Source organism: Aquarana catesbeiana, linkage group LG13, assembly GCF_042186555.1.
Source record: "Aquarana catesbeiana isolate 2022-GZ linkage group LG13, ASM4218655v1, whole genome shotgun sequence".
Lineage (NCBI taxonomy): Eukaryota > Metazoa > Chordata > Amphibia > Anura > Ranidae > Aquarana > Aquarana catesbeiana.
In genome coordinates, this window is record NC_133336.1 from 192536330 (window position 1) to 192559150 (window position 22821).

Sequence of the window (22821 nt, forward strand, 5' to 3'; positions counted from 1 at the left end):
TTTGGCCCACCAGGCCATTTCATGTGCCCCTTACACCTCTCCTGCAGCTATGGCACCCCCCTCGTCTCTGCCCCTACCTTGTCTCAGCAGTCCGCAGCAGAGAGGAGGACAGAACTCTTCCGCCAAATCATGCGCTTTTCCACAGAGAGGCTCATCTCTGCCCCCCTCCCCAGCCTCAGCAGTTGGCAGCAGAGAGGCGGACAGAACTCCACCTACAGATCCTGCGCTTCTCTGTGCAGCCACAGAGAGGCTTGTTTCTGCCCCCCATCTCAGCAGTAGGCAGCAGAGAGGACAGAACTCCTCCTACAGATCCGATACGCCTATCTGTGCAGCCGCAGCACCCCCTCATCTCCACCTCCCCTGGTCTCAGCATTCAGCAGACTCTGGCCCTCCTCTGGTTTTCCTCCAGACCCTGCACTTTCTGCTTCCCAGCTCCGTCCCCATTTTTTTCCCCGGCAGCAGCACAAGGTAAGGGGGGTGCACTGTGATGAAAGGAAGGGTGAGGGACTCTTGACCTTTTGATGTAAGGTGAGGTGGAAGACTCTCAACTTCTAGTCTTACAGATACAACTGACCCTTTGAGGGCAACCACAATGGTGATGCGGCCCATGGTTAAATTGTGTTTAACACCCCTGGTATAAAGGAACTTGAAAGGGACAAAAGTTGCATAGAACTTTACAAAACAAGAGGGTCAGAATGACCTTGCTTGTGAAAGCTTACATTGGTCCCCTATTTAGGTTCTGTATGGTGAAGAGCAGCTTACATTGGTCCCCTGTTTAAGTTCTCTATGGTGAATTACTCAGCCAGTGCTTTCAATTCTTAAGATATACAAATGCAAGGTACCGCCATTTAACACTGAAATAAAAAATGAAAAGAAAAATCAAAAAGGTTACAGAACTTACACCATGGCTGGCAACCCACCAAGCCTAATTTTCTTGTTTTTTTTTTTTAAATTATCTCCATATCTCTTTTTTCTTCTTCTTCTTTTTTTTTTTTTTTTTTTTTACATGGTCCACCCCTAAACTACATGACAGTGCCTTTCATTTTTATGCCAGATCTTCTCTGAGAATTCAAATCACCAAGCTCTTTGCCTCTCTACTCGTCACCATCCAAAACCAAAATAAGAGATCCAAAGATAACGATAATGTAGTAAGTTGTTGAGGTTCTGGAGAATCCCCAGGTTCATGTTTTGGTCTTTGTTCTGGAGCTAGAAGGTTTCTGAGGCCCACTCTTTTTGGATGTCAAGTTTTCATTCCTGGATTTGATCTGCTGTAAATGATTTCCACTCACTTCCTGTTTCAGTGATGGTGGTGACCAAAACAGGAATCAGGGGAAATCTCTTCATAGGGTCCACATTCAGCAGCAAAAACCTAGCATATGTTTTAATTATTCCTACAAGACACAAAAAAGTTCTGTCTGCAACCGAATCCTAACTCTGAACACAGACTTACCTCTGTATTGGAAAGTTGGTACCAGGGCTGCTTGCCGCATGTAAAGATCTCCCAGAGGACCACGCCAAAACTCCAGATGTCACTTTCTGTGGTGAATTTGCGGTACAAGATGCTCTCAGGTGGCATCCAGCGAATGGGCAGCATGGTCCTTCCGCCAACCTGCAATGAGGGGATGGGTTACTATTACAAACATTTGACGTTTCCAGACTTCAAACTTAGATTCCTAAATTCTGTGCATTAAAATTTGCCTGGTTTGACCACCATATACATTACATCTAGTCCAGTAGCTATCATCTTATTGAAAGTCCTGATAAAGGGGGTGTTTTCCAACCCTCCCCCCCCCGAAATGTATTGGCTCTCTGATAAAATCTCCAATAAATGTACACTATATTACCAAAAGTATTGGAACACCTGACTTTACGCGCACATGAACTTTAATGGCATCCTAGCCTTAGTCCGTAGGGTTCAATATTGAGTTGGCCCACCCTTTGCAGCTATAACAGCTTCAACTCTTCTGGGAAAGCTATGGCGAAACATACACTAAAGCGGCCAAGGCAGCAAAGTGTAGCAAGAGAGGTGGGTCTTTAAATGAAGCTTGCTACACTTTGCTGCCTTGGCCGCTTTAGTGTATGTTTCGCCATAGTTGACAGGGATGGAGGCACATGGTTCTACCCAGCCATAATAGCCTTATTTAAAGTCCCAATTTCCCAATTCCCCCCTTCTGGGAAAGCTGTCCACAAGGTTTAGGAGTGTGTCTATGGGAATGTTTGACCATTCTTCCAGAAGCGCATTTGTGAGGTCAAGCACTGATGTGGACGAGAAGGCCTGACTCACAGTATCTGCTCTAATTCATCCCAAAGGTGTTCTATCTGGTTGAGGTGCAGGCCAGTCAAGTTTCTCAATCCCAAACTCACTCATCCATGTCTTTATTGACCTTGCTTTGTGCACTGGTCCAAATCGTTTGGTGGAGGGTGAAATATGGTGTGGGGTTGTTTTTCAGGGTTTGGGCTTGGCCCCTTAGTTCCAGTGAAGGGAACTTTAAGGCGTCAGCATACCAAGACATTTTGGACAATTTCATGCTCCAAACTTTGTGGGAACAGTTTGGGGAGGGCCCCTTCCTGTTCCAACATGACTGCACACCAGTGCACAAAGCAAGGTGGCCAGACAAGGTTGTACACATGCTGCGGCAAAACTGTTCTCCATATCACATTCGTGGACAATCACAACCTATTTAAATGAATGGGACCATGCAATTTTGTGTAATGCACACAGTTCAGCATTATGGTGCAGGCTTTTAGGGGCTTAAAAAGATGATGAGGTGGTGACATATCGCCACCTAGCCGGTCAACCACCCTCTGAAAAGTGATACATTGCGAATAGATTTTCAGAGTAGTGGCAAGGGCTGCCACAATTGTGCTAGAGCTCTAAAACCATCCAGACAGGTTTTCTTTAATGCTCCTGTAGCGTGATATCCCCCCTATGTACAGGAGGCAGACACTCGTCACCATTTCCACTCAGTTATCCTTAAATCATTTCTTCTTTCCACTCACTAAGTGATCTTCTTTTATTCCCATCACAGGGCGGCATTAAATATGAATACGGTTCTGACAAAGAGGCAGCTTAAGAACAACTAAAAGGGAAAGAAAGAGGCCCAGGCAATTCAGGATGTCACAAGTTCAAATCCCGCTAGAGCCTTTGAACGATATGAAGATGGATGGACTCTCCTGGATAAACGGTAAATTTGGCTTGTGCTTGAGATTTTCTCTGGCAGGAAAAATCCCCAGTCTGGCGTGATGCCATCTGCGGCACATGGCAGCTAAATGCTCGATAATATCTGTTACTCACAGACGCAATTTCTTTTTATTAGGCGGATTACCATCGGACAGGAATCCTAATTTAATGGAGCTTTTTCCGAGGGCTTGTTTGGAAAATGTGCTTTGAGAGATTTACAGCAAACATGGGCAGCTTCCCCCTCCCTGCTTACTAAGTCTACAAGACAAAGACATCCTACAGTGCTGTTTGGGTAGAAGACAAGCCTTGTGACATACCTGTTAAACTGGCCTTATATGTTACAGCTTTAGATCTACCTACAACTATATCAAACAGCCATAATGTTATGACCAACCACCTAATACTGAGTAGGTCCCCCTTTTGCTGCCAAAACAGCCCTGATCCATCTAGGTAAGGACTCCACTGGACCTCTGAAGGTATGCTGTGGTATCTGGTACCAAGCCCTTAGTAGCAGATCCTTGAGGTCCTGTAAGTTGCTCCACGAATAAGACTTGTTTTTCCAGCACATCCCACAGATGTTCGATGGATTGAAATCTGGAGAATTTGAAGGCCAGGTCAGCTCATCAAAGTCACTCTTGTGTTCCTCAAACTATTCTTGGACCATTCTTGCAGTGTGGCAGGGCACATTTTCCTGCTGAAGGAGGCCACTGCCGTCAGGGAATAACGTTTCCATGAAAAGGTTTTCTTGGTCACTCATGTTTAGGTAGGTGGTACATGTAATATCTACATGAATGGCAGGATCCAAGGTTTCCCATCAGAACATTGCCCGAAGCATTACACTGCCTATTTCGGCTTGTCTTCTTCCCATACTGCATCCTGGTGCCATCTCTTCCCCCAAGTGACGCACACACACCCAGCCACCCACATGATGTAAAAGAAAAAGTGATTCATCAGACCAGGCCACCTTCTTCCATTGCTTCATTGTCCAGCTCTGAAGCTCATGTGACCATTGTAGGTGCTTTCAACTTTAGACACGAGTCAGCATGGGCACCCTGACCAGTCTTCGTCTACTCAGCCCCATACACATCAAACTGCGATTCCCATTTTTTTCTGCTTTCAACAAATCAACTTTGTGGACAACATGTTCACTTGCTACCCAAAATATCCCACCCACTTTCAGATGACAAAATAATCAATATTATTCACTTGTCAGTGGTCATAAAGTTATGGCTGATCAGTGTATATAGTGCACAGGCATGCAAAATTAGATGAAATAGAAAGAATTGTTTAGGAACGACATCATATAACCAAGTTTTAAGCTAGACCTACACAAGTAGAATTTTGTTCCGCATTTTTCGTTTTAAGAACATTTGTTTGATTTTCTAAACATTAGTGGAGTCAAACAAACATTCGTTTTTTGAGAAAATTCTAAGGAACAGAATGGAAAGTCAAATGTTAAAAGCAAAAACAATTTGAAGCACTGTCAACATTTGTGCACACAGTCGAATGTACTGAGAATTTTCTGGTGTATGACCAGCACTTCTGGACCGCCCACCGTCGTTATACGTCGGCTGTTTGAAGTGGAGTGTCATTGTTATGGCAGCAGCTAGCTACCATAACCCCGGTATCCTCTTCTTCAGTGAGTGGTCCGGTTTGAGATAAAAGAGATCACTTTTATTGGCGGTGGGAGAGGGCCCCCCTCCCGCCGCGCTCCAGTGCCCTCCGCCGTTTACCGGAGCCGGCAGCGGAGGAGGCAATAGGATATTCACTCTTGCTGGGCATGGAGACGAGTGAGGGGAAGATGGCCTCCATAACAATGCAGGTTGGAAGCGATGTCAAAACGTCACTTCTGCCCACAGCTCTTAAAGGGCCATTTAAAAAAAAAAAAATTTTAAATGACTTTTTTTTTTTATTGCATTTTAGTGTAAATATGAGATATGAGGTCTTTTTGACTCCAGATCTCATATTTAATGCCGCGTACACACGATCGGAAATTCGGCCAGCAAAAGCCGGATGAGAGCTTTTGGTCGGAAAATGCGACCGTGTGTATGTTCCATCGGACTTTTGCTGGCTGAATTCTGGCCAGCAAAAGATTGAGAGCATGTTCTCAATTTTTCGGCCGGAAAAAGTTCCTATCCAAAAATGCGATCGTCTGTAGCAATTCCGACGCGCAAAATTCCTACGCATGCTCGGGAAACAATTTGACGCATGCTCGGAAGCATTGAACTTCATTTTCACGGCTCGTCGTAGTGTTGTACGTCACCGCGTTCTTGACAGTCCTAAGTTCAGCGAACTTTTGTGTGACCGTGTGTATGCAAGGTAAGCTTGAGTGGAATCCCGTCGGAAAAGCCATCATATCTTTTTCCGATCAAAATCCCAATCGTGTGTACGTGGCATTAGAGATCTTGTCATGCTTTTTTTTCTATTACAAGGGATGTTTACATTCCTTGTAATAGTAATAAAAGTGGATTTTTTTTTTAACAGTGTCAAAATAAAAAATTAAAGTTAAAATAAATAAGAAAACCTTTTTTGTTTTAAACGTGCCCCGTCCCCCCGTGAGCTCGCGTGCAGAAGCGAAAGCAATAGTGAGCAGCACTTACTTCTCTGTAACTCAAAACCTGCAACCTGTAGAATTTTTTAAATGTCGCCTATGGAGATTTTTAGGGGTAAAAGTTTGTCGCCATTCCACGAGCGGGCGCAATTTTGAAGCGTGACATGTTGGGTATCAATTTACTCGGCGTAACATTATTTTTCAAAATATATAAAAAATTGTGCTAACTTTACTATTGTCTTATTTTTTAATTCAAAAAAGTGTATTCTTTCCAAAAAAAGAGCTTGTAAGACCGCTGCGCAATTACGGTGTGACAAAAGGTATTGCAACAACCACCTTTTTATTCGCTAGGGTGTTAGAAAAAAAAAGTATACTGTTTGGGGGTTCTATATAATTTTCTAGCAAAAAAAACTGTTTTTGGACGTAGGACATCAGAGTAAAAACATGAACTGTATACATCAGATTAAAAAACACAGGAGCATATAGAAAGCTATACATAAATCATATGCTACAGAAGCGCTTGGGTAGTTCTGACGCGTTTCGACCCCATCGGGTCTTGTTCAGAGGAAATGCATGCGCTGTGGGAGAATTTTATGTACATGAAGAAATAATATATATATATATATATATATATATATATATATATATATATATATATATATATATATAATATAGTTGTATAAAAATCTGTCTACTAAACGCAATTTATAATAGAAGATTTTTTAACATAATTACAGAAAGGTATACGTATAGCTGAGTCTCCTATGTTTTGGATTTTCAAAGCAGCCTTCACTGTATGGTCCCAGCACTAAGGCCCACCGGTCAGCCACCACCCCCAGAGGGGAGGCCTGAGCGATAACTGTGCGACTTACAATGATTCACCTCTAGGAAAAGCCCCCGCCCATGGTAGGGGGCGTGTGGATCAGCAGCACCTGCGATCTAAGCATTGGGATCCACATTGACCATCCAGAGTCCCCACAGGAAACATCTTTTTCTTAGAGGCTCCTGAAATCCAGGTACTTTTGAATCTTCACATTTAACTGATTTTTGTATTGGTAATTTGATTGTAACATGCTTTACAATCTCACACACAGCCATTATACCTCATTTGGTGCAATCTTTCTTAGACTGCCTTCTGCACACTGGGTGTCACGATATGTTCGGCACTTCCAGGTAAATTTACAAATCCTTAATTTTGGCACCTCACGATTTATTATTCACTATTGCTACACTCTCTCCCACTGTTCACCACGTTCCTATTCCCACACTACCCTCTAACAATCTGCACAATACTCTCTTTCTTTTCCTTTTCACTTGTCCTCACTCCCCTTTTGGTTTTTGTATGCACTAATGTCTTTTTCCTTCTAGCCTGATTCCCACACTCATGCACCTCTTGCTGACCAATCTTTCCTTTCCCTTTATCCCCTTCCCCTCTGTTGTCCTTTTGTCAACCTAGGCCTAGGTATAACCCCTCCCTTTTCCCTTTCTTCGTTTTGTGTTTTCCCCCCTTTTCTTCTTTCCCCTTCCATTCCACCTCCTTTCACTCTTTTTTTCCCCTCTTTTTCTCTATTTCTCCCTTCCCCATACCTCGTCTTTTCCCCGTTCCCCCCCTCCCTTTTCTTCCTCCCCCTCTTTCCCTTCCCCTTGTTCCTTCCCCTTTTTTCCCCCCTTTCCCCCCTTCCCCCCCCTTCCCCTCCTCCTCCCTACTTTCCTTCCCCTCCCTCCGTTTCTTTTTTTCTTCTTTCTTTTTTCTTTTTTCTTCTCTCCCTGCTCTGTTTCTGAGTCCTTTTTCCTGTCCCTTTGGTCTTCCTTTTTTTCTTTCAAGTTCATAGTGCACATATACCTGTATTTGTTTTAATAATCTTGACTAAATTCATTAATATAATTAATTTTGGCAGAACTCAGACCCAACAGTCTGTAGATAAAACTCTGCAAACATTATTAATACCACTATTTGACCTATAAAACTTCATAGAAATTGACGAGACTATTTCCTCTATACACCTCCACTGATGTTGCTGTTTGATGCTTAGATCGGAGGTGCTGCTGATCCACACGCCCCCTACCATGGGCAGGGGCTTTTCCTAGAGGTAAATCATCGTAAGTTGCACAGTTATCGCTCAGGCCTCCCCTCTGGGGGTGGCGGCTGACCGGTGGGCCTTAGTGCTGGGACCATACAGTGAAGGCTGCTTTGAAAATCCAAAACATAGGAGACTCAGCTATACGTATACCTTTCGGTAATTATGTTCAAAAATCTTCTATTATAAATTGCGTTTAGTAGACAGATTTTTATACAACTATATTGGTATTATTTCTTCATGTACATAAAATTCTCCCACAGCGCATACATTTCCTCTGAAGAAGACCCGATGGGGTCGAAACGCGTCAGTACTACCCAAGCGCTTCTGTAGCATATGATTTATGTATAGCTTTGTATATGCTCCTGTGTTTTTTAATCTGATGTATACAGTTCATGTTTTTACTTTGATGTCCTACGTTTAATAAAGCTACCCTTTAAACCATACAACACCTGCATTGTTGTTCGCTGCTTTGAAAGCCCGTCACCCTTGGGGGTACATCCCGTTTTCTAATTATTTGGGGTGTGCAGCTTTTCCCTTCCCAAGTGTCTTTTCACCTGTTTTAAAAAACATTTTTTAACTTGTAACCAACACATCTCAGAAACAGGCTTGGTCCTTAAGTGGTTAAGTAACTCTCAAGAAGATTGTGCAATCAGATTGTAACTAGTATAGCCAGCGTTAAATTTTATTTTGAAAAAAAAAACACAGGCAAATCAACCCATATATACAGTAAAGCAATGCAAAGATAAGAGAAACATAGCAATGACCAATAAATATTTCTCATAAAATGACTCTGTGCCAAAATAAAAATGCTCTCGGCAAAGAAGACAGCAGAACTGCACATTCCTCAAAAATTATTTGCCAATTTAAAAAAAAATGTGCTTTTGCTGCAATACTCACATTCAGTCTAATGCTATTTCCCACAGAAGGTCCCCTCCGATCTGCTGTTGCCACCGGTCTTCCTGCTAACAGTCAAGCATCAGCAAACCCACTTCCTCTGGCTCTGGCTGTCATGGATCATCCCCCATGAGGGCCATGTGTTCACACACAGAGGGCCCAAAGAACTCCTAGACTGAGGGGAGGAGGAGGGACCTCCCACCACCACTAATGAGGAAGTACTTGCAAAGTCATTAGAAGGGCCCAAAATTTCCTTGAAAAAAAAGGAAATATTTTATTTATTTTAGGGATCCAAGGGGGCAGGGAAGAGTGATGGATCACGGAGGCAGAAAACCTGATCTTTTGCCATAATACTCACTTCTCCTGCTCACCAATTTTAGCTGCAATTAAAAGCAACCACCACCTAAAGAATCTTCAGAATTTGACACTTCCAAGAATGTTGGATTCCTTGTCCCAAGCTGGTTTCTCCCACCAGACTTTGCATCACTACAAAATGCAGATTGTACAACAGAGCACCATCAGGAACCAGAAAATTGACCTTCCCAGAAGCATCGGATTCTGAAGGTTCTTCAGAAAGTAAATTCTCTTCAACACAGCAGAGACTGGCAGCAGAAGAGGCAAGTATTTACTATCTTTTATTAAATTAGTGGGCCTACCTTAAGAGAAATACTTGTACGGCCATTTCTTGCAGGAGTGCTATGCTGAAATACCATTGTGGCAGCCATGGTTCTGAAAAAGCTAGATGCCCCTCTGTCATGCTGATCCAGGTCATATCAACACTACTTCCTGTTTTTAAGCTGAAATTAGGTAACCAAATGCAGTCTATGCTTCTAGACCACATATGTCAAACACAAGGCTGAATCTAGCCTTCCAGGCCTTGTCATGTGGCCCTTCCACCCAGTTTTGCAGCTGGATCGTGTTGGAACTCCATTCCAAAACCTTTGGCTCTCACCCTCTGCTCCCACTTCTGCCATATCACTTGTAAACACAGAAGCCGGTGTTGACGAGGGACAGCTTTGCTTTTGCAGCTTCCGGATGTAACAGATTCCTCACAGCGAGGCACCGCAGGGACAGTTCTCCAGAATCTAGGAATGATCTCCCTGCAAGGCAGCGCTACCTACACAGGGAGGTATAACAGAGCCAAAAACACGAGTAGTAGAGAGAGCGGCTTACATAGGGAGAGATAGGAGAGAGTAGATATGCAAGGAAGCTTTGGGAGGGGTTGATGTTGCACAAAAAACCCTTAATTCTACACTCTGTATACAGCGCACCCCAGAGCTCTGCACTCTATACAGAAAGCACCCCTGAACTCTGCACTCTGTACACAGCGTGCCCCTAAACCTTGCACCCTGTACATAACATACTCCTGAACTATGCAGCACACCCCTAAACTCTGTACATAGCGCACCCTTAAACCCTACACATTGTCAACAGCTCACCCCTGAACTCTGCACCCTGTATGTAGTGCACTCCTGAATAATAAAAGAGTAGAAACATAGTCTTATAGCGACAACTGGTCCCTTGAGGGCAACCATACTGCTAATGTGGCCCGCAATTAAATAGAGTTGACACCCCTGTTCTAGACTATTTTCTTGTGATCCGGTAGTGCAGCAGGTAAATCGCAGCATCCTGTTCCTCCCTCTGGGTCTAAGGTTGTGCTCTCTTGTCTGTTGTGCATTTGATAAGGATCAGAACATCAATGTTAAATTGTTAAAATTGATCTGAGTGGCTTGAGGACTCGGGAAAGTAGTCACTATAAGCTCACGGAAGCCATGTAAGAAGCAACCTAATTATGTCTTATTTCACTTCTAGCATCTAGCATTGAAGACACAAAACACCTCTACTCTATCCAGATAGAATCTAACCTATGGGGGTGTATACATGTCATTTTATAAAGCAGATCTAAACTCAGGAACAAAGCATGCACAAAGCAATTATCTTCAGATCACTTCTAAAATTACCTTACTATTGATTTATTTATCACATCATCGTGTTAATACCTTTACCCTTGCCTTATGCCCATGGCTGTATTTACTGGAGCACAATCTGAACTGACCATGGTCCTTTTCAATGGATTATTGGAAAACCTCTTCAAGGGTCTGTGCCAACAGGCTTTGGGCTTATGTTGATGGCATCAGTTTGAGACACTTCTGAAATAATTTGGAATTATTCATTGATAGGTACATTTGTCCTGTAGCTGACCTCCTTCTCACCTGCAGCTGATCTGCTTCAAGTGGGGTTTTCGTTCTTATAGACTTGAGAATGCAAAACCTGCTTAAAGCTGCTTGCACATCCCTTGGGCCATATGGAGATTTTGCTGCACAATAACAAATAGAGGACCCAGCTAGTCGGCAAGTTGTTCGCTTGTGAGGATCACATACTAAAAGCATTAGCAAATGTGCACGTCGTTGGATAGAGCCATGACAAGACATCTCTATGTATATTATTCGTGAGGTTCTGCCCACTAGTGCTTGCTGCTATCTCCCCCGTATGTTTTTACACTTGTTATCTAGCCATATCAATTGTTTGTGCACAAGAGTGGATCCTAAAGAAGCAAATTATGAGAAACACGTCAATTCTTTGTGCTTTTACAAGATGTTAACTATATATGATTGTTAATAAGTCTGAATATGGCTCATGACATACCCATATATGTTTTTTAATGTGATATTTTAAACTTTGTAATAAAGTTCTGTGATTTTATTGTATACTTGTATGTCTTTGTTTCCTATTTCAGGACAATTTAAGGTCCCGCTTTTGGGGTTTCCTCCTTACCCTGGGATTTATCCATTGGGTTGGCGGACTCCTTCATTTTCTTTGGTGTACTACTTGTTGGAGATAGTGCCTAAATAGGGTTGAGATGTAAGGCCATATTTATATCAGACTCTTACTATTCCCAGTAGACAAAAATAACCAATTCAATGGGCCAAGCCCAACTGTATAGCTATCTATAAACCGTCATTCCACTTAAAATTTTTGTAGATTTGTTGGTGGTCTCAACCAACACCTAGACTTCTTATTTATCTCAGTGGACTCAAGAAGGGAGCTCTCCCCTTTGTAGTTCCTGGTTTTGTCTCTTTCCACCATGGGGTCATGATGCACCTAGTGCATTATGTGCAATGAACAAACACCAAGAGGTCTGAGGAGAATCACCTGACTCGTTCAGGCTGACAGAAAGCCCATACCCGCTCAGAAACTACTCTTTACAATGATTGTGTGCTTAAGAACAATTATCAATCCAAAACAACTTAAACTTTTAAAACATAGGCCAAACAGGTTTGGCTGAACTTTAAAGCCAACATCTGACATCTTTGGTCTTACCCTGTAGGCCAGACAGGGTTCCATTCCTGCCAGATAAGAACAGGAAAATGAGGCCACAACAAACATGGGTTCACCAAAATGTACAACTGAAATCAAAATATATTGCCCATGGGACAAATCTAAATTTTTGCTGTCACCCAGATGGTAGGGTCATAAAAGTACTAATCTATAGATCCATCTAGTCTTGTGTGAGGGGTTCAAGCTGGTGTCTGTGGTGTATGATGTGAGAAACTAAGCACAGCGACTGAAAACTAACTAAACACTGTATGTTAAGTACAATATTGTTGCTGCACATTTCCACATTTTAGGTGTAAATGGTACAGGTACTGGATAGATGTACTTAATAAATTGGCCACTGTGAGTAAGTGAAAAACTCAACAGGGAATGTAAGACACCTTTGTAATGGCTGATGCAGATGGGGGGAGCTGGGAACATGAGAAGAGGACACAGGCATTTTCGCCAAAGTCCCCTAGAGATGTAAGAAATGTATATTTCAGCAATTAGGTATCCACCAAAAAGTGAAACAAGCTTGTTAATAATGGCTAAGAGTGATGGGTGGTGTTGGCAACATGGGCACAAAGATCTCTCACTTCCCAAAAAATTTAGGAAAGTGGTAAGTGGTTCAATGTGCTGGTATCCACACAAAGCTAAATAATAGATTTGGGTGGACTTAACCTTTAATGCCAATATTTGACATCTTTGCACTTACCCTGTAGTAATCTGTGCTGTAGATATCACGTGACATTCCAAAATCACCAATCTTGACAATTAAGTTGTTGCCAACGAGGCAGTTCCTTGTAGCAAGATCCCGATGGACGAAATGGAGAGAAGCAAGGTAAACCATACCAGATGCTATCTGAGTGGCGATCTGCAACATCTGAGTCAAGTTCAGCTGCCCAAAAGTTTGCCCGTTGCCGTTATCAAGAATCTTGGCGTCTGGTCCATGGGATCTGAATTGAAAATAAAATTGACATATAAATGTACAAGTTGAATTCCAACCATTACATCTGAGTAACAAATTCATTAGCTGACTATACACTACAATGAAAAAATCATTTAAAGGTCTATCATTGCCATATAAGATTTTAAAGCCGACAATGCAACTCTGGAATTGGAATTGGAAGCCATAGATAAGACAGATGCTTTCCACCATGTCCCGATGTGTGTCAATAACCATAGAAATGGTGTCTTTGCACTGTTTTCTTCAGGACCCGGACACTGCTGGATGGCAATGGCAGCGCAATGTCTAGTTCTAATACCTGTGGGGCCAATCACCTAGTCTCTGTTTATTGCAAGTGATGTACAATCTCCTTATATTTAAGCCTCTCAGACAGCTAATCTAATCAATATTGCAAAGAGGAGTGCATTAGCCAGGGAGATGACTGCCTAGAAGAGGCAGATCGACAGTTATAATGGGAGATGAGAATGGGAGGGGGAAATGAGGAGAAGTGCTACAGATGACAATAGAGGTAGGGGATCTCTCTACAGATGGATCTTGTTGGTCTACCAAACTTGTTTTATTTTATGGGTAGATAACTGCTTCATAGCATGTTCCCAAATCTCCCATTCTGTGCTGTACCTTCACTCCGGAACTTTTTTCTCTTGTCTATTGTGTTACTTTGTCATCTTTCTTTGCATCTGGTCCTAAACCACCTAGTATTACAAATAATGCTTCACCTGTAATCAGGGGTGCAAGTATAAATCACAGGGCCCCATAGCAAAGTTTTTATGGACCCCTTCATTGGCAGTCATTGTCCATATTCCCATCGCACACGTCCTGGAGTAACCTCTAACATAATGGATGCTGTAGCAACCTCCAGCTGGCAACTGGAACATGCACAGTAAAGTCTAGATATTTGCCAGCATACCACGGATCTTCAGATTAAGTCCAACCTTTTTTTTTTTTATTGAAGAATGATCACATTAAGAACAAAAGAGTGCAACAGTTCAGAGCCACGCAGGACTCCTTCGTCAGGCATGTGATGAGATAACACCCAATAGTCAGCAACGGGCAGCATATAACGCACCTCTACTGGATTCCCATTCCATTCCTTAACAATGGTGGCCACTGTAACTGAACAGGTACGTAGCCACCATCCATTCTGAATAAATCACTCCATTGGCCATGGGGAGCAGGCAAAGCTTTCCATGGGTCACTTCTGTGCTGTGCCTATTCTGTGTACCAAAAAGAGCAGCTCCTCTTTTTGTGGTTAACCTGAACTAAGCTGGTCAAAGCAGGCGGATGAGATCATGGAAATATAGAATGAGCTTCTCGAAACACTAAGCCATCCATCCTCTACAGAGAGGGTAAACTGATGAATATAGTTAAATGATCAAGTGTAGACATGTGCACACCGGACATTTTCGTTTAGTTTCAGATGCATTTATTCATTGAACGATTTCGTTTGGTCAACATTATGTTGAACCAATTCGCTTTCGGAATTAAATTTGTATCTTCGACATTCCTTTTTATATATTCATTGGTCTAGGTGGATTTGAAAAATGTTGCAGTTTTTTCCAGAAGATTTGTATATACTGCATTTGACACATTATGAAATCGGACCAATTCAAATCGGAATGCGGACGCTAGTCCAACCCACCAAGGGAAATGGCATGAGCTGATTGGACAATATCGGCTGGCATCATGTTCATCCGAATTGGAACGCAATTCAGATTCATTTGTCATCCGAATTATCGAACGAAACTGAACATTTTTTTATAAAAGAAGCATTCATAAGGCCAACATGCTGCCTGTTGAGACACATGTGAACATTTGAACTGAGATAATATTTTGTATAACTGTTTCAATATGTGTTGCTGTTCTACAAAGATACTTACCTCTTTATATCTCCTGATGAAGCATGTCTGTTGACCTGAGAAATGCGTTGAGAGGTCCCCTCTTCAGCCAAGAAAATATGGAAATGTGTTATGCATTTATAACAAGTATGAAGCTGTGGTTGTAGGGGATTTACAAGAAAGGTGTATGGTATCAAAAGTACAAAAATGTGTTGCTGTTCCATAAAGATACTTAGCTCCTTATGTCTCCTGATGAAGCGGGTTTGTTGACCTGAGAAACGTGTTATGGTATCAAATCTACAAAAATGAGAGAGCTCATTCTCGTATTCTGCACTGGGCGCATGTGATTGGATAAAGGGAGTGATTTGGACAAACGTTGATTTTGCCACCAAAGTGGAAATTTTGCTCATCGAGGACAGCTTGTTTTACTTCATGTTTTTTTTTTTTTTTGTGAATTTATTGTTTTTTTTTTCCTGTGTATTTGATTGTTGTTTGTGTACAACCCCTTCAAATGTTTTACTTTACTTTTTTTCTATCTGCTTTTTTTCTTTTTGTGAAACAAATGATAATGAGGCTAACAGGGCACTTTTTGGTCCAGAATAGGTAACAGGATGTGCTGTAACCCTCAGAAGTCATTTCAATTCCATTGAACCCTTAAAAATGTCTAAAACCACCTTAAAGTGATACTCTACACACACAATCTAAATCACATTGTCCCTTCTATTTCTGTACATGGATGATGGCACTGTAATTATTTTAATTAAAAATACTTCATCTAAATACCCTTTTCCTAATCGGTCAGCTCAATTCCAGCCTGTGTGCAGGGAAACAGTGGCAGGAGGAGCTTCTAGTCCTCTGCTGCTGGTCACATGTTAAAAAAAAAAAAAAAAAGGAATACAGAGTAAAAATAAATAATTGATATCAATAAACTGTTTTAAATTGTCATACAAATATATATTTGAAATTAAATCTTTATTATGTTTGGGCAATAACATGGTGTGGGTGGATTTCTGCCAATCACAGGCTGTGTCACGCCCCTCCAGCCTCGAGTCTTAGAGTAAGAGGCAGGTAAAGCCTCCATCAATCTACATGTAATATCCCCCCCATTGTATATAGCTAGTTAGTCGGCATGGAGGAGGAAGGGAGTGGGCCGTCATTTACCACTGTGTATACACCCCAATGTGTGACTCTAGAGCAGTGGTTCTCAACTCCTGTCCTCAGGACCAACTAACAGGCCAGGTTGCAAGATAACTGAAATGCATCACAGGTGATATCATTTGATTATATTATTGCAGTATTCTAGTCTGCATCTCCCCAAGGTTATACTTAAAATCTGGCCTGTTAGTGGGTCCTGGGGACAAGAGGTGAGACCCACTGCTCTATAGTCATATGGGCTGCTCAGATGTGATTGGCAGGAAATGCTCAGCATAGAAACTCACTGAAAACTGAGCATGTGCAGAGTTGCCAACACTGCTCTGCAAAATCCTTAGATGAATTGGGGACATGGACAGAAGGGGGAGATAGAGAACAGCAGGATCAACCAGGTGTTTTGCAGAATATATAAAACGAATCTCATAGTGACTGAGTATGAACAGCATGTAATAAACCATTTATTGCTAGTTTTTTTTATGATGTGGGTTTAGTTTCATTTTGACTTTCCCATTTAAATGGGAAAAATGCTCTCCAAATCTCATGATTTTTTGCTGAAGTTAAAAACCCTGACCAGCACTCATCCCTAGTGATTGATATGTATGGGTTGCGGGTTGTTCTGACCTGAGGAAACGGTTGAGGTCTCCATGTTTCATGTACTCAAACACCATGAGGAGAGGCTCTCCATCAGTACACACGCCATAGAACTTCACAATGTGTTCATGTTGTAGGACAGTTAGAAGCTCGGCTTCACGCTGGAAGTCCTGTTTTGCACTCTCCGTTGCTTCTTTAAGGGCCTGGAAGGACACAAGCATTTATCATTCTGAAAGATTTATCAGTGTATTAAATAAACAGAGCAATATCTTTTTCAAGACCCGGATCTGAACATGCAACCTCTGTTGTGTCTGACAGTATCTTTCCTTGCTGAGATGCTGGACAGTGCCTTCCCTGATTCCTTATACAACCCTGCCTTGTGCCTCTTAAACCTTGAATCCTTTACACCTCCCATGAACTTCCTATTTGGGCCATGCCTTTGCACTTCCTGTTTGCCAGATTATTGTGCTCTCTTCAGCCAATATCTCACCCATGTCACTCCTGCTTCCATCCTTATTTTCACTACCACTCGTTACCGACCTTTGGCTTGTTCCTCGACTATGCTTCTGCTTGATCCCAACCTGCAATCACTCGTTCCTGACCTTTGGCTTGTTTACTGACAACGCTTCTGTTTAAATCTTACCTACTTCATGTGCACACTGTAAAAAAAAAAATGAAACTATAAGAACAACTCCTTAACTCAAATGTGTAGATTAGAGTCTAATTTTCCACTCCCCCATCTTATTAGTATGGCACTCACACTCATTGCCACTCTCTTAGATCTGATGGTGTCCCTTAATGTGCAGCACTACAAAACAACAAAAAGAGCATCCAATATGGCTTATATGTTTCGAGGGGCAGCCTCTTGGATCTGAAGAAGAGGAGCTGCCCCTCGAAACACATTAGCTTGGTTCTGAAGAAGGAGGCTGCCCCTTGAAACACATAATCCTAATTGTACACTGAAGGGACTTGCCATGTTATAAGTCAAGTGTAGTGGGTCTGGCTATAGTTGCATCATTATTCTTTGATATGCTTGCTGTTTATATGCGTTTGTGAGTACATCACTAGCTTTTATCCATTAATAAAGTGTCTATTAAAGTAATGAGCTAGGCTGGTACACCCTCTTTTTGTTGTTTTGTAGTGCTAAAAATAATTAAAACTCAACTTGGATAGTGTAAATCCACCTCCCAACCCATAGAGTCCATGGCTTTTTTGCAGGCCTGGGACTTGAGCATTATCTCAGGTCTTTGAGATATCAGAAATGACGAACTCTTGCATTTACTTAAAATTAAGAAACCAGTTTTAAGTGGACTAACCCTCTAAATGCAAGGTGTTAAGAACCAAAAAGACTCCTAGATGCTCAAAAGCAAAAGACAATTCAGACATAGACAGTTGATGACAGCTTCTCCATCTGGCCTCCTTTTTGTCCAGATGGAGCAACATTCCCAATGTCTAGGATAAAGGGCCCACCAGCCCTGAACAAGGATTATCAAGGAACAAAATGATTACAAAACCTTGACTAACTACAGTGGTCTTCCCCTTCCTTGAGATTGTCTCTTTCTCCATTAACATAAGGAGCAGCGTTAGTGTGACTACAGTGTTCCAATATAACAGAGAAACTGGCCAAGGGGACACTCTAACACATCTGACTGTTCTCTAAAGTCTATGGCAAACTTTAGAGTCCAAAGACAATCTTTTCAGAGTGTTGGTTATATGGCTCTTGGCTTGGTGTGTAACATCTGTCTTAAGGAATACTTACCAAATCTCAGCAGAGCTAATTACCTTCCGTATAAACACACAGAGGTAACATAAGAATTTGCATTTCTTTAAGAAATGAATCAAATACTTTCAAGTCACCTTTACAGCCACCAGGGTCTTCTCTTGTTCTGAACTCAGACTGTAGCATTCGGCCAGATAGACTTTGCCAAAAGCCCCTTCACCCAGCTCCCACTTGGGCAAAATGTCCCTTCTCTTGATATGCTGGACACCTGTAAGGTAACATATCTCAGTCACTCAAAGGAAAAAGTACAAGGGGCTTATTAAAGCAGCTAAAGTTTGAAACTAAATCCTATAGTTGCTTTGATGCTATGCTGGAGTATTAAACCTTATCACATTCCATACTGTGTCAGAAGACCACCAAGTACTCCATGAATGAAAAAATATATTACATAATATAAACTGGAGAATATATGGCTCTTAATTTTAAATGCAAACTTAGCATACTGGCCACAGGACACGAAGTCTTCAGTTTTACCGAATAGGTGCACTTTAAGTGAAGCAAGCAAGTTTGTTCCCTAAGAGTTGTATGGAAATCTTTTACAGTAGATATCATTCTATTGTCCAATCAAATGTCCACAGAATTCCTTTGGATGTGCACCAACCCTACTGCATATTTTAATCCTGGAAGAAATCTTCACACCATGAGTCCCTGGAAACCAAAACCAATTGGAAACTATGGAAGTACTGCTTGCATAGTGGTCTTTTTAGGCACTTGGGCATACTCAGTTCTATGGCAGATGTCCTTCTAGGAAAGACCTTTGCCAGTCTATGCCTAACCATAGTACCTATCTGGAAATTACTGCTATGGAAAGGAACTCACATGCATCGCAGAAGTATTGAGGATTCTCAATAAAGTTTGGTTTAACCCCATCCAGCTTTCCTTCAGCAGAAGTAAGAGGACTGGCCCCAAAATTCATGAAATGGAGAGACATTGCCAGGTCGTCTTCTTGCGCCAACACAGCCGCTCCTAAAACATAAATACAAAAAAAGTGAATACAGATTTACTAAAAGTATCCTACGCCAATAAGATAATAGTGGAAAACCTAGCCGCTCTCGGGCTTATTTAAAGCTCAACTCTGAGCAGATATAAAGTTCACACACATTTAAGACGTGTAAGCGCCTAAATTTGTATCTGTATCTTGCAGTTCCTGTACAGCAGAGCTCAGAGTGGGAGAGGAAGAAGAAGTACAAGGAGCTAATTAGTTATTGTACAGTACTCATGTGCCAACAAGGAGCATGCTGATAGGAAGAGAGATCAGGGTAAAAGAGAGTGGAGCTCACCATTCTCCTGCTTCTCCCTTCACAGTCCATTCACAGGATGTGCGAGGGGCAAGGGCTGTAAGTGTTATTTAACCCCTTTCTGTCCAGTCCCGGCATCTTTTTTAGCAGGGTCTTTATGCTTGGGGGCTAGCAGGACCAGACAATCATGTGACTGCTGTGATAGGTTGTCACGGGTCACATGATCGGGGGCCGGTCCTGCTGGCTCTCAACCATTAGTAGAGACCGGGAGCAATTAGTGCGCCCTCAGCACAGAAAGCTCTACCATCCATGGACACATGTGTGGACCCCAAGGGCATTAAAGCCCACTCTCTATGACGTGGCTGGCAAGAGGTTAACAGCAGCTCAACAGAATAAGGTCTTTGTATTGCCAGACAGGGTTGTCCTGTGTGGTAGAGAAGTGTAAAGCTCAGGACTGGATGGACAGAAATACAAGACCCTTGGCAGATAAAACAGCTTTCTTATACAGTATGTATTTAATTTGTGTGTTTAATGGTTTGGCAGGAGTTCAGCTGTAATAAGAGAGCATTAGAAGAAGAGAAGGTATGTGTACAGGGTGGCAAATAATAAATAAATAGATTTTGGAACACAGTTCAAAACTAGGGCTCATGGGTGTTGTATTTCAAGACTAGGGCTCACTGTTGTCGTATTCCAAAACTAGGGCTCACTGGGGCCATATTCCAAAACTAGAGCTCATTGGTGCCATATTCCAAATCTAAAGCTCATTGGTGCCATATTCCAAAACTAGGGCTCACTGATGCTGTATTCCAAAACCAGGGCTCACTTATGCTGTATTCCAAAACTAGGGCTCACTGATACCATATTACAAAACTAAGGCTCACTGGTGCCATATTCCAAAACTAGGGCTTACTGACTGGTGCCATATTCCAAAACTAGGGCTCACTGATGCTGTATTCCAAAACCAGAGCTCACTGATCCCGTACTCCAAAACTAGGGTTCACCGGTGCCACATTCCAAAGCTAGGGCGCACTGATGCCGTATTAAAAAGCTAGGGCATAATGGTGCCATATTCCAATACTAGGGTTCACTGGTGCCATATTACAAAGCTAGGGCACACTGGTGCCATATTCCAAAACTAGGGCTCCCTGGTGCCGTATTCCAAAACTAGGGCTCCCTGATGCTGTATTCCAAACTAGGGCTCACTAGTGCCATATTCCAAAACTAGGACTCACTGGTGCCATGTTCAAACAGCTTAAAGGACAAGAGTTCTGTGTTTCACAACTAGGGCTCACTGGTGCCATATTCCAAAGCTTGGGTTCACTGGTGCTGTATTTTAAAGCAAGGGCTTACTGGTGCCTTATTCCAACACTAGGGTTCACTAGTGCCGTATTTCAAAATTAGGGCTTACTGATGCCAGGTTCCAAAACTAGGGCTCACTGGTGCCATATTCCAAAACAAGAGCTCACTCATGCCTTATTCCAAAACTAGGGCCCACTGGGCTCAGTGACCAGGCGTGGATAGCTCTCAAGAAGGTTCACCCTATGAGCATCTCCAGAATCATTATGCAGCACTGCTGAGCAGGGAGCAGAGTTTGAACTGTAAGGAGAAAATATGGCTTCCCCCATGTACATATAAATAAATTATAGACAAAAATAAGGTTTTAAAAATAATAACACACATTGAGAATATTTATCTTAGGCTGATCCCCTTAACTGCTTTATCTAATATAAGCAAAAATTACGGAGTAAAGTATCTCTTTAAGCAGTACATAAATGTTAAACATTTGTCAGAAGGCACTAAATGGAAAATACCTTAGAAGTAGAGAAGAAAAAAAATCAAAAGGGGAGTATCCCGTTAAAATATTTAAATTATATGAATGGCCTCCACACAAGCCCCTCCTTCATCTAAATTAGAGCAGGCCTAAGATTTTAATCATTCCACTAAAATAGGAATAGTCGGGAAATAAGATTGTGTTTTTAACTGCTTCCACATGGTATGTAGTCTCTAAAGACCCAAGAAGTCTCTCTGTAGTACAAAAAGCTCGGGCAATCTATACCTTTAAATGGCTGCTTAAATGCTCTTGGCCGTTCAGTAATGTCTCAAGTCATTTTTTCCATTTACTGAGTAATATGAGCAGGATACAAAATGGAAGACAGATCAATATGTGAATAGTGTGGGCAACATAGAAACAGGGAATGCAGAATGCTATATATATATATATATATATATATATATATATATATATATATATATATATATATACACATACACTCACCGGCCACTTTATTAGGTACACCTGTTCAATTGCTTGGTAACACAAATTGCTAATCAGCCAATCACATGGCAGCAACTCAATGCATTTAGGCATCTAGCCGTGGTGAAGACGACTTGCGGAAGTTTGAAGCAAGCATCAGAATGAGAAAGAAAGGGGAATTAATTGACTTGGAACGTGGTATGGTTGTTGGTGCCAGACAGGGCTGGTCTGAGTATTTCAAAAAATTCCATGCACAACCATCTCTCGGGTTTACAGAGAATGACCCGAAAAGGAGAAAATATGCAGTGAGCGGTAGTTGTGTGGACATAAATGCCTTGCTGATGTCAGAAGTCAGAGGAGAATGGGTTCTAGATGATAGAAAAGCAACAGTAACTCAAATAACCACTCCTTACATCCAAGGTATTCAGAATACCATCTCTGAATGCACAACACATTGAACCTTGAAGCAGATGGGCTACAGCAGCAGAAGACCACACCGGGTGCCACTCCTGTCAGCTATGAACAGGAAACTGAGGCTACAATTCACACAGGCTCACCAAAATTGGACAATAGAAGATTGGAAAAACGTGGCCTGGTCTGATAAGTCTCGATTGCAGCTGCAACACTCAGATGGTGGGGTCAGAATTTGGCATAAACAACATGAAAGCATGGATCCATCCTGCCTTGTATCAACGTTTCAGGCTCAAAATATTGCACACATAAATAAATGGTATATGCAAGTGATCCTGCGCAACACCTCTAACATATGTGAGCCTAAGAGTGAATAAAAAATATGTGATATGAAATCTCCAATATTGATAGTGTGTGATACGTATGTGAAAGTAGTCTTGATAACAATAATAATGATGTGTAAATAAATCAAATCCAATATACACCATCAAATAAGTGAATAATCAAACAGTCCAATGGTGATGATATAAAGTGAGTATAGTGTTGATGAATAAAGTTCAACAAAAGAAAA

At 41.8% G+C, this 22821-nt stretch overlaps 1 protein-coding gene across 1 annotated transcript in view; it reads right to left on the reverse strand.

Moving 5' to 3' along the window:
* NTRK1 (neurotrophic receptor tyrosine kinase 1) overlaps nucleotides 1-22821 on the reverse strand; it is a 149641-nt gene that overhangs the window by 5573 nt on the left and 121247 nt on the right. Inside the window, 5 exon segments of the mRNA XM_073609768.1 lie at nucleotides 1451-1609; nucleotides 12738-12978; nucleotides 16598-16770; nucleotides 18425-18555; nucleotides 19167-19313. Of these exon segments, the coding sequence (XP_073465869.1) occupies nucleotides 1451-1609; nucleotides 12738-12978; nucleotides 16598-16770; nucleotides 18425-18555; nucleotides 19167-19313 (851 nt within the window).